Below are 11,574 nucleotides of genomic sequence, written 5' to 3' on the forward strand. Positions count from 1 at the left end.
TACCTATAATCTTTCACTTGGTGAATTTTTTTCCTTTTATGTTTATTTCAGCTTAATTTTAAAAATATAGTAAGTCAATATAGTGAACACGCAAAATATATTTACTATGATTTTAAAAAATAGCTAAAATAAACATATTCAAAAGGAGAGAGAGAAAAACACCAATGCAAACCGGCAGGTATGTCTTGTATACGGTTTTGTAAGATGGAAGAGGAGATTGTCCAGTTTTATAATTGGAAAATCTGACTTTTATAATAGTTGAAAGAGATAAAACGATTTTTTCTTACTAGTTTTATATTAGAAAAAATAGTGCAGATGAAGCCTAGATAGGCAAAAATCAAGCTGCTTGAAACTACATCCAACTTTTTGAACATATACATCTTGTGCACTAAAATCTGTAATTATTGAGATGGCTCGGTCACAAAAAAATAGCAGCATGGGGAAGTTGGCAGGTCAGGTAAACAAAACGACCGATCAAAACTCTGCGAAAGGGTGGATTTCTGATTGCAACGCTCGATTTTCTCCCCTACACAAAATGATGCAACCCGGAGTAGCGTTTCTGGTATTCTGTTGCTCTTCTGCGTCGTCTCTAGGTAGCACCAGCATGCGAGATATCTTTGCCGAAAAGCCCAGCGATTGCTTTCCCTGGATCCTCCTGCTTGATGAGGGATTCCCCGACGAGAACCTACAACAGACACAACGGAGGAGTCATATCAGTACGAAGAGAAAGGAATACCGAGTCGCAGTTGAGCCTGGTGTCAGTTTACAGGTATCTGTGTCTCATGGCTTACCGCTTTGACCCCAGCGTTTTGAACGAACGAGATATCATCAGGAGTGAACAGCGCAGATTCTCCTACAACCTAGAACATTGAAAAGAACGTGAATGCTCGATGCAAGTAATACTTCCTGTTAGATGACATTAACAATGTGATAAGTGTCCTAATTGTAGCCAAGATGTCACAATTTACTAAGTAATCATAGTTGTAAAAAAAACTCAACCCCTTGGGGTTGACCTCCCCCGAGATATATAATACTCCCTCCGTTTCGTTTTAGTTGTCGCTGGATAATGCAAAATTGAACTATAATTTTGCACTATCCAGCGACAACTAAAACGAAACGGAGGGAGTAATAAGTAAGAAATTTCCTCAAACAACAAGATCGAGAAAAGGCCCTAAAAACTGGCTGTCCAGGACGTACTGCAGTAGACGCCTATTTTTCATGTGACCTAGGATTTGAAAACCCTGGTTAGCAGCCTCCCAAACAGAGGACATACCACCGTGCTATCAACGCATTTACAGTAAACCTAATTGTAGAATACTAGCATTGCAAGGTTAGCATTGTACTTCACTAATTCATTTTATTTTTTGTATAAGAATCTGTGCAACAAGGTATGATTTGTGAAAGTGTGATCTGTGAATAGCTCTGCACATGTAACATGGAGCGTAGTCCTAGCCAAACACAGAGGAAACGTACTTTTTTCCTTTTCTTTTCTTTTCCTTTCCTTTTTTTTTTTTTGCTTTTCACTAGACTCATGTCAAAGAAAATACTTACAATTACATCCTTTTGAGCTATAACCTGTCCTCGTTCACCTTCCAGAAGCTTTTTTGTGTTTGTAATATCAACTTCAAATGTCTCTGGAAAAGGAAATGTCATCAATGACTCATTCAGCCTAATAACATAATGTTATTAACATTACATGGAGCAATAAAGTAGAATATAATGCCTATACTAACCTATTCCAACAGTGAACACATTATCATGTTATGTCTAGACTGACCATACATCAATGATAATGTGATAATATGATAATGTGGTCACTACTGAGATGCATCCCCCCTCCCCAATCACTAATTTACCGTGCAATAGAATGTTCATAAATCATAACATCATGATTCGTGACATTTGAGATGCCTAAGCCAATGGTTTAATACCCTGAATGAATCAACAATCTTCCAAGCAATGGCGGATCTAGGATCAAAATTCACCTATGGCGAAGCTATATGGTGCCAATCTACACTAAGAAGCTTACTCCCTCTGGCCCAAATAAATCTACTCTCCATAAATTTGATCAAACTTTAAAATATATGATCTAAGACTAGAGACTACAGTTGAATTATTTAGACACAGAGTAGTTGTGTTTTATGTGAAGTGAAGCAAAATAAAGTGGCCAACCGAGGGTGAGTGCATAACAAACTTTTCAAAACATAGTTGATAATGTGACCTTTAACAAAATACTACCAGAAATTAGCCATTTTCTTTTATGTTTTGCCTATTGGCTACATGGTCGCTCCATGTGTACTGTGGGCCAATCCAAGTAGGCATATATAGGAGCTATATGGCTATGGCAGCACATGTCCCCTTGACCCCCCATGCCTACGAAATGACAGAGCAAAATCGTTTTCATAATAACTGCAGGAGGTCAGGATTCTCCCCAGCCGGTGGCACAGCGGCAGGTCAGGTGACAGCCATAGCTTGCCATATTGCTGGATCCACTGCTGATTTCAGGTGATAAAATAGACAAAAGACTTATCTGGTATCACTAGGAATTGAAATCAGTGTAAAAGTTCAACAAAAACAGCATACCGAGATTACGGTTATTGATGCCGATGAGCTGTACACCATCAATCCCTAAAACACGGTCCATTTCTCTTTCGTCATGAACCTTCAGCAACACAGTCCAGTTGCATCACTAAAATGACTCAACACTCAAGAGAAACAAGAGGTGGCTGTTGAAACAACATATAAAGTATATAGCAAGAACAACTCAGCGAACCTCAACTAAAGCAGCCATCCCAAGTATTTTGCAAATTTTCAACATGTATTTGATATCGCGGTCAGGTAATACAGCAGCTATTAGAAGAACAGCATCTGCACCCTTGGACCGTGCATAGTAAAGTTGCCAAGCATCAATAATGAACTCTTTGCACAGAAGAGGGCACTGCATTTAGTAATTCAGAATTTGAGCTATTCATGCACTTAAAGTACCCTGCCAGAATATCATTGATTTCCCGAATCAAATGTATGTATGTAATTTGAACATGGCACCTGGACTCCAGCATTGCGTATAGCCTCCAAGTTGTAAAAACTTCCCTGATTACATGTAAAAGGAAAACAAGTGCCTTCAGCATATATAACGTATTGATGATAGAAATGAGACAGAACTTTCCAAGGTGAAAAACTAAATGACCTGAAAGTACTTTTCATCTGTAAGAACACTAAGGCATGCTGCTCCGTTTTTCTCATATGCCTGAGCGATCTGAACCTGTTTATGTCACAACAAGTATTACCAGACGGCAAGAGAAGCTGCTTGGTTTCAAAACAACATCATATATGTCCATTTGGATTTCAGAATGTCAACAAGTAAAACCAATCACTATTCCTAATCCTAGGGATTATTCAAAAGCAACATGAATTCAGATGACTTTTCGCTTATTTCCCAGTTTTTTTAGCAGGTGTGGGGCATGCAACATCCAAAAAAATTGCTGGGGTAAGATGGACACCAAGCATTGCCTGATAGGGAAAATCTCATGCAGATCAAGAAAACCTCTAAATCTTCTTTCCTCCACCCTTTCATGGCGGCCAAGTTGCCCATGTGAGCGTGGGCCGAGCCTTAAGCCGTGCTTTGTCGCAGAGTCGGTCAAAGGGATTTTTTTAATCTCAGCTTGAAATTCATTTCCACGGGAATTCGAACTCAGGACCTCAGCATGCATCCATATGATAAAACTTCAAGACTTGGCTATTCCAATTTCCAATCTTTGCATCTCTCTGAAGGTTCGTAGCACATGTCTGTGATGCAAAGGAACGGCATCCTGCCATACTCATGGTTCTGTTGTATTATTAATTAATAATTACTATTTGGCTTATTATGTTACTGTCAACGATCAGTTCAGTCAACAATAGTATATCAGGTTCACATTAGTGCAGTCCCACGAATGAGCTCCCAAGACAAGACACAAGGATCATTTCGCACACACATATATATATAATATATGAACTAAAGGGGTGTTTGGTTTCTAGAGACTAATATTTAGTCCCTTCATTTTATTCTATTTTAGTCTATAAATTGCTAAATATAGAAACTAAAATAAAGTTTTATTTTCTATATTTAGTAATTTTGGAACTAAAATGGAATAAAATGTAGGGACTAAAAATTAGTCCCTACAAACCAAACACCCCCTAAGATAACAAAAATGAAATGATTGGATTTACGTCCTAAACTCACCCACCGGATCAAAATTCTCCCTGATAACACCCCGGCTTGGTGAAGCCTTCTTGACCTCCGCAATCAGAGCAGGCAAGCCAGTTCGATCGTAGGACGCCTTGAGCGCCCCAACGAAGTCCCTAGCGGGGGGAGCAGCCTCAAGCGGACCCTTCAGCATGTACAGGGGCCTCCTCTCCTTCATCTGCCAGGTGCCAGCACCAAAAAACAAAATCACACAGCGTCACGGTGGAACGCGCGGGCTTTATCATCACCCCATTCTCGTCTACCAGACGTGCCTGCGAAACCTCGACGTCCTTGTTCCAGATGATTTTCTCGAGGATGTTCCGCGGCGTGTTCCCCTCGTTCTCGAGGCGGAACTGGAACGGGCCCACGTAGTGCACCGCGGGCCCCGTCACGGGCCGCCGCCGGATCCTTATCCCGTCGACGCCGGCGACCACGGGGGAGTACGCGGCAGCGGCGGCCACGGGGCTCCCGTTGCCCTCTTGCTCCGTGGTGCCCCCCGCGTTGGCCTCCGCGGCGTGCGAGCTCGTCGCGACCTCATCCACCGAGTCCTGCACGACACCACGACACCCACCCGAAACCTCACAACTCGGAATTCGAGGCGAACCCATATCGAGACCGGGAATCTGACCGTCTCCGCGCTGGTGCAGCGGATAGGCGCGCGGCTCGGGCGGCCAACGGCGGCGTCCATGGAGGGCGCCGTGAGGGGGCGGCATGCAACTGTGGCTGTGGTGGTGACGGCGAGGGTTCCGGGGCGGCGGAGTTGGGAGTACCTTGCGCCCGGACGGCGAGGCGCGGATCCAATGGCTAGTGCTTCCATCTGAAGCGCCCGCAGAGCAGAGGTGGGCTGGCTAATTGGATTGGGGTGGACGTTAGCCGTTGGGAGTTGTACGCGTGCGAGTCTTCCCGCTGCTTTACCGAGACGGCGTCTCTGAACCACCTGTCTAGCGCTAGCAGTAGCGGCGCCTGCATCAGTGCGGGAGAGAGAGGGCGCGTGACAACCGCGATAATCAAAATATACTACTATACTATACCATACTATACCAGCAGTCCATCGCAAGCTTCTGAATATGAAAACCGCAGCATATCAAAGCGCCGAAAATTCACAAGGAACATATACCCATTTCGTGGAAACCGAGAGAACTGCAAGGCGCCGAACAAGAAAAGGGGTTCTTGCCACGTTCCAACTTCCAAGCCAAAAGTTGGTGCTGTGTGCACTAACATTTCACAAGATAATCTAGAGTTCTGTAGCGTGGGCGCGCATACAGACTGCTACCAGTGTTCTGGATGGAGCAGAAGGTCAGCAGCAGCACTGCAACAACATTGCATCTAGGGAATAATACTGACAGTACGCAGGCTACAACTAAAGCGTGTCTCGCTGCATCCCAGCAAGATGCCCCTCCAAGCAAAATGCCAACGAGAGCACACAGAAATACTACATAGAATCAGTTCGGTTCATTTGCAAGGCCGTTCCTGCATATTCGAGCAGCATCCCTCCTCAATCCCTCATCTCTGTGGCAAAGATTCGGTACTTTCTGCTGTCCCAGGGATTGTTTTTGTCCATATAGAATGATGTCAAGCAGCACCATATCCAAGGTGGATTCCTAGTCAAGGGGGCACCTTCCTCGCTGTCCTCTGGTTCTGGGATACCAAGTAGCTTGTTCATCTTCTTTGTTATCGCTTCTTCTGTCAGAAAACCACCGAAGAATTGGACCTGCCAAGGATTCAGATGAAGACATGATCACCAAATTCAGCTAGGCTTTTAAGCATATCCATAACCCTTTTACCATCAACACTGATTTTTATCACTAGTGATGGGGGTGGACACCTGGGATGGGCTATAGACTGGTAGACAAGGAAATCAAGCATAAGGGTTATTTAGTAACATATTACCAGATAATTCTTATGGACGTACGCATGAATTCTCGCTGTAGGATCCTCAAGAGTCAACCGCAGATGAATGTTACCAGTTGACAGCAAACGGAGACCACTAGCTTGACATGGATACGCTCCCACAACACGGGCCAAGGTTTTGAGTTTGTGTGTCACCTAGCACAAAAAAGGGGGATGTTGAAGCTGGTTAGCTTTAGAGTCAAAGCTGGTCACCTACCACATCCACGGTTCTGTATTGACTGGGGAAGCGAATTATATAGTTTTCTCATGAAAATCGAGAGATAAATCATTAGGATACAACTTAAAGTAAACATGCTCGCACCTTCTCAGGGGTGTTGGATAATATTAGACCAATTCGAAAGCAGAAATAAAACTAACAAATACCTGAATAAAAATGATAAAGAAGTAATACCTCTTTATGAGTTAAAGACTGCATTAACGTTGAGTGCCATTCTTCCTCATATTCTACATCTGATAGAACTGATAACAGATTGTCAAAAAATGTGTTACAGCTTTATGCGGCGCTTCATCATCAATATAATGCATGTAAACAAGCACTTTGACAAGACCATCATGTGCTTCACTTAGATCTCCATATATACATATCACATGAGAGAAAAAATTGAGGTTCGTTTTTATGCACAACATTCAAATGCAAATAGAACAGGGAAAATGCTATATTATACACTTATTCAGATAACAATGAAGATAAGGCCACATGAACAAACTTATATATTGCTATTTTAATCAATTAAATGCTGAATCAGAAGCTAAATTCATGATCTGAACGATAAAACAGAATACTTTCATCAGGAGCAATGCAAAATATCGGACTATGCTCTATACCAGTAACATTAGAGGGAAAGCTTGCCATCGGCTGGCAGAGAACTTGGTTGGCCTTACGAATGGCATACATCCTGGAGGCATTCATGTAATTAGTAAAATTTACTTTTATAATGTCCAAAGAACATAAAAATTTCATCAGAAAAGTAGATTACTTTCGACGATCAACAACGCTACCATCTTCATGAGATAAAAGCCGAACTTTACTAGAGGCCAGCAAAATGCCTTTCCAAATGCCAAACTCTTCCTTGCAAGTAATGTTACAGAATCTGGCCCAATAAACCCTATTTTGCATGTGGGATACTTCCTTGATAGGCATATCTGAAAAAATCCTCAAAACAGTTCCGATAATTGGCATTGTGCACAAAACCTCCCTGGGTAGAGGTGGCCCTTCAAATAGAGGGGGTGATTCAACTGCCTTTGGATCCAAACTATATGTTCACCAATCAATATCAAAGAGGCACAAAAAAACAGGTAAGTTAAAGTGAAAATAGTGACGTGACTGACATCAACAAATGTTTTTTCTAAGATAAAATTTATTTTCTTTTCACTGATCATGCCAATGTTCAGTGCACCATATAAGAACAACCAAATAATAGTTAAAACTTGCAACAATATTTCAAAAACACTAGAGCATCATCCTATATTGCATAGATGGTTTTCTTAGTTATTGCTGAAAAAATAAACAATAAATAAACATAGAAAATCCTACGTTGCCTGAAACTCAACAGCAGGGGTATCAGTTCCATCCCAAACATAAAATATCAATTTGTCGTTATCTTCATGGACATGAACAACCTACAAGAAGGCATAGAGAATTTTTGGAGCACTCATTGTACCAAAATAAGTCTTGAGTTTCAATATGATTGAATAAAGAACTAACCTTGCATACTAGATCAAAAGTAGAATCAGATTTTAAACTTCTTAACTGCAATTCAAAATCTTTCAGACCTGTAGTGCAAAGTAGTTAGGCAGAAACAGATGTTACAAAAGTTGTTGGTAAAGTGTTGTTAGGGACGCAGTGGTTAAGTACTTCAAGAATCTTTGCATAGAGACAAATTCAGACACAGAAGACATGCTATAATAAAATGTATATATCCTAAAGAAAGATAATAGCGTATATCATTTATAAGGAGGGCAGATAGTTAAAAAGTAATATGAGTTCAGTGCAAGAAGCTGACAATCTAGCAAAATAGGAGCAATTCTAGACAACAAAAACAAAACTGTTGTGTTTGATTGAAAGGCAGGCATTGACCAACCTTAACAAAGGACTAAAATGAGATAATGCAAGTTCTGTTGTACTCATAATTATAAAAATACTTAAATCCTTTAGATAAAATACTTAACTCTTTTGGGTAAGAAGAGTTCATAAATAGAATGACTGCAGTATACTATTTGACCCTACTAAATTAAAGTGAATCATGCTAATTGGTGGGACGAAGAACTCAGAAAATGGATTAGCCTTTCCAACCTATGATATTTAGGTTGGCTTCTCATTTGGATAAGAGCATGTTCACCACCGTGATATTTCATTGACACATAAAACTGACGTGGAATGAAAGGTGGTATTAATGAAGATGTTAGCCATAGAATCAAAGTAGGGCGAATAAAGTGATGTCAACCATTTGACATTCAATGACACAAGGGTGCCACAGGAGCTAAAAAGACAAGTTTTATAGTATGGCGATTAGACTTGCTATATTGTAGTGTAGGATGTTGGCCTAGAAAAAGATGACATTTTCAGTAGATAAGTGTTGTGAAAATATACATGTTGTGTTGGATCTGTCACATCTGTGGCCATACAAGAAGAGATCGAGTCCGAAACAATGATATCTGTGATAGATTAGGGGTAGCATCAATTGAAGAAAAGTTTGTCCAACATCGGGTGAGATGGTTTGAACATGCCCAACAAAGACCTCTAAACTCTAAAGGCGCAATAGCATAAGGAAGAGACAAAATTAACATGGGAAGAGGCGGTAAAAGGAGACTTGAAAGGATGGAATATACTCAAAGATTTAGCCTTGAATAGGAGTACATGAAAAACAACTATCCATAAGCACGAACCTTGACTTGTGGTTTCTATTGGGTTTTAACTCTAGCCTACCTCAACTTGCTTGGGAAAGGGTTTATTGTTGTTGTATAAAACTGGAGTGGAATGAGCATGATTAAGGCACCATAAAAATATCATGAAGATAGGTGGACCAAATAAATCATCATAAGTAATTATCGATTATGAGTCACCTAGAGGATTATATGCAAGCCACGTTCTCATCTGGGTTAAAAGTTCTTTGTCATGTTTGCTGCCATGATATTTCACAGAAGTCTGATATGGGCTGCACTCAGCTACTTTGCTTTCAAATAGCGCAAATGAAGAAACTTCTTTGTTAAATGAAACAAAGAACTCCCCATGCATCGTTATCTGCAGATCAAAGTATGCATGAATTAGGTGTTATCAAATCTGTCATGTTTTGCTGCCAAATGTGTTATGCTTAAATAACCACGCATAAAAAGGTATGTGGAAGTTTATAGCTCCAAGAAATACACAATGACATAATTAAATAGAGTTTTATGTTGTACCATGACGTTATGGAGACTGATCACATCTCCACTTGACTTGACACAAGGCAATAGAGTAGTTTTGTCAGCAAAAACTGTTACAGAGATTCCATCCATGCATGATTGATCCACAATCCTCAACCTAAGAGTGAAATCTGCAAAAACTATAGAAATGACCAAGAGTTCTACCATTGATTTGGGGATAAAAAGTGAGACTTCACAGTGAACATGACAACAGAAGATCTCTCAACGCATAATGCTTCATGCAAAAAGTTACAAAAGAGGCGATCTAAGAAACAGCGGAGAAGCTAAACAATGTCCCCCCCACCCCACACACACACAATAAGGGCATGTTTGGAACTCCTCTTCTGAACTTTAGAGCTCTAAAAGATCTAGAGCATTTTAGCTCGCTTTTAAACTCTAAAGTTCTAATGTGAGGTGGACTGGAGTTTAGAGCTCATTTTAAACCGTCTGTTTGAAGCTTTAGCTCTAAAGTTTATAGGAGGGAATCCAAACAGGCCCTAGACAAGCAGCATTTTGAACAGAGAACTAATCCTAATCAACACTATTCAGTAAATCACTTCAAATATATACTTCTCTAATTTCACAGTTAAAAATCACACCGGAACCCCCACAAATTTCCCTATTTCCGCAGCATTTGCAATCGAGAACAAACCATAGCATTTGCAATCGAGAATAAACGCTAGGTGAACACTTTGTGAATCAGACTGAAGATTAACTGAAGGAAACATACAGCTAAACAGAAACCGTCAACTCTAGTCCTGCTAAAATCCTGACTAAACCCTAAAATGTCACCACCCTCCACCCTCCACCCACCGGTGGGTGCGCGAAAGGAGACAAGGGAAGGGGTTGAGACTTGAGGGTGAGACTCACCCGTGCCACGGCTGCGGTCGGTGATGCCGATCTCGGAGACAACGGCGAAGAGGCAAACCCGGACGCCGGGAACCTTCATGGCGTCGGCGATAGGCAGGTACACGTACTGAGGCTCCTCAGCCGCCGCCGCGGCGGAAGTAACCGCGGCGTCCTGGCGCAGCCTCTTCGGCTCCCTCGTTGGTGCCTCCTCCATACCTTGGGTGTGAGGAGCTGTAGGGTGCAAGCAATGGGGACTTGTGTTATTTGGTTTGGTCAAGGGGCGGCAAGGTAATCAATACCCGCTAGTGGCGAATCCACGCGACTTGACCTTGTTGGGACTTGGGATACTGCGGCACTGTACCATGTGTTAAAATCCAGACCAGCGAAGTTCAAAATAACACTGTCGGAACGGTATTTATTCGGTAATCAATTTTTAGTCGTTTTTCTTTAATTACGAATAAATAGGATATAAAATCTATAATACAAATTTGTATTCTTGTTTTTAACATTCAGCTTCTAAAGATTTATAAAAGGTAAACCTCAAATTCATCATTTTTTTAAAATAATAGATATAAACTTCGGTATGGATTCGGAAATAAATTTGGTAATTTTTTCAACTTTTTGTGTTGTATAGAGCAAATAATACATAAAACAATTTATGTAATATTTTATTCGTATTTGTACTAATGTGCTTGATAACATAAAAATATCAATATTAAATTTTATACATATCTGTTTTAAAATATTAATTTTGTCCTAACAGTTCGAATTACCACTTTCATCTCTAGTGATGAGTGTGACATTGTGACTACTTTTTATTTGAGGTTGTTTAGATTAATTCTCAATAGCTATATACTCATGTCTAAATGGGCCAGCCCGACAGTGGGACTATCACCTGACACGGTCGTGGTTCGGCATGAGTACAGTCTGGTCCGACTAGAAGCGTGCCCTTGTCGGTCCGGCTCAGTATCCATACCAGGCTTGGGTCGGTCGTCTAGACCGCGGTGCAGGCACGAGCCCGGCCAGGCTAAAGAGTAGGTAGGTAAGAGCCTGCTTAAAAGAATGGTTTCGATCAAGCTGCTTTTAGCTTAAATACTGATGATTCTATTATTATATGAAAGCATTTTGAATTGTGATATGTGTTTATATGTGTATTTGAAATTCTTTGTCTGAGTATGTATCTGAAA

The 11,574-nt window shown here is 41.0% G+C and overlaps 2 protein-coding genes across 5 annotated transcripts; both read right to left on the bottom strand.

The window, feature by feature from the left end:
- Positions 1-314: 314 nt before the first annotated feature.
- Positions 315-5,254, bottom strand: LOC100274566 (Indole-3-glycerol phosphate synthase chloroplastic). 3 transcript variants are annotated; one of them, XM_008663441.3, is made up of 10 exons: positions 4,854-5,254; positions 4,498-4,773; positions 4,227-4,403; positions 3,188-3,262; positions 3,046-3,090; positions 2,774-2,938; positions 2,584-2,662; positions 1,552-1,634; positions 792-860; positions 315-685 (listed from the first exon to the last, which is right to left on the bottom strand). In XM_008663441.3, exons 1-10 carry the CDS (start codon positions 5,040-5,042, stop codon positions 590-592), a joined length of 1,254 nt encoding a protein of 417 aa, XP_008661663.1. In that variant the 5' UTR covers positions 5,043-5,254; the 3' UTR covers positions 315-589. The 3 variants fall into 3 exon arrangements, with proteins under 3 accessions (XP_008661663.1, XP_035818869.1, NP_001142393.1); XM_035962976.1 differs by lacking the exon at positions 2,774-2,938 and having other exon boundaries at positions 317-685; positions 4,854-5,182; NM_001148921.1 differs by having other exon boundaries at positions 384-685; positions 4,498-5,040.
- A 123-nt stretch (positions 5,255-5,377) lies between these two features.
- Positions 5,378-10,741, bottom strand: LOC100273977 (uncharacterized). Of its 2 annotated transcripts, none has more exons than XM_008663416.3 (10): positions 10,409-10,741; positions 9,536-9,669; positions 9,200-9,377; positions 7,842-7,909; positions 7,671-7,756; positions 7,114-7,389; positions 6,962-7,032; positions 6,528-6,586; positions 6,116-6,271; positions 5,378-5,936 (listed from the first exon to the last, which is right to left on the bottom strand). In XM_008663416.3, the coding sequence occupies exons 1-10, from the start codon at positions 10,599-10,601 to the stop codon at positions 5,721-5,723; spliced, it is 1,437 nt and encodes a 478-aa protein (XP_008661638.1). In that variant the 5' UTR covers positions 10,602-10,741; the 3' UTR covers positions 5,378-5,720. The 2 variants fall into 2 exon arrangements, with proteins under 2 accessions (XP_008661638.1, NP_001141835.1); NM_001148363.1 differs by having other exon boundaries at positions 5,398-5,936; positions 6,528-6,595; positions 10,409-10,632.
- Positions 10,742-11,574: the final 833 nt, after the last annotated feature.

The sequence above is a fragment of the Zea mays genome, chromosome 10, assembly GCF_902167145.1.
Source record: "Zea mays cultivar B73 chromosome 10, Zm-B73-REFERENCE-NAM-5.0, whole genome shotgun sequence".
Taxonomy (NCBI): Eukaryota; Viridiplantae; Streptophyta; class Magnoliopsida; order Poales; family Poaceae; genus Zea; species Zea mays.

Excerpts from the sequence above, each read along its gene's own strand:
- LOC100274566 (XM_008663441.3), bottom strand. The coding sequence starts at position 5,042 with ATGGAAGCACTAGCCATTGGATCCGCGCCTCGCCGTCCGGGCGCAAGG. Across the intron at positions 1,635-2,583 it reads CATCAATAACCGTAATCTCG|AGACATTTGAAGTTGATATT; the intron begins GTATGCTGTTTT and ends TTCCTTTTCCAG. Across the intron at positions 686-791 it reads AAAACGCTGGGGTCAAAGCG|GTTCTCGTCGGGGAATCCCT; the intron begins GTAAGCCATGAG and ends TGTCTGTTGTAG.
- LOC100273977 (NM_001148363.1), bottom strand. The coding sequence starts at position 10,601 with ATGGAGGAGGCACCAACGAGGGAGCCGAAGAGGCTGCGCCAGGACGCC. Across the intron at positions 7,390-7,670 it reads GCTGTTGAGTTTCAGGCAAC|TTTGGATCCAAAGGCAGTTG; the intron begins GTAGGATTTTCT and ends GTGAACATATAG. Across the intron at positions 5,937-6,115 it reads ACGTCCATAAGAATTATCTG|GTCCAATTCTTCGGTGGTTT; the intron begins GTAATATGTTAC and ends AATCCTTGGCAG.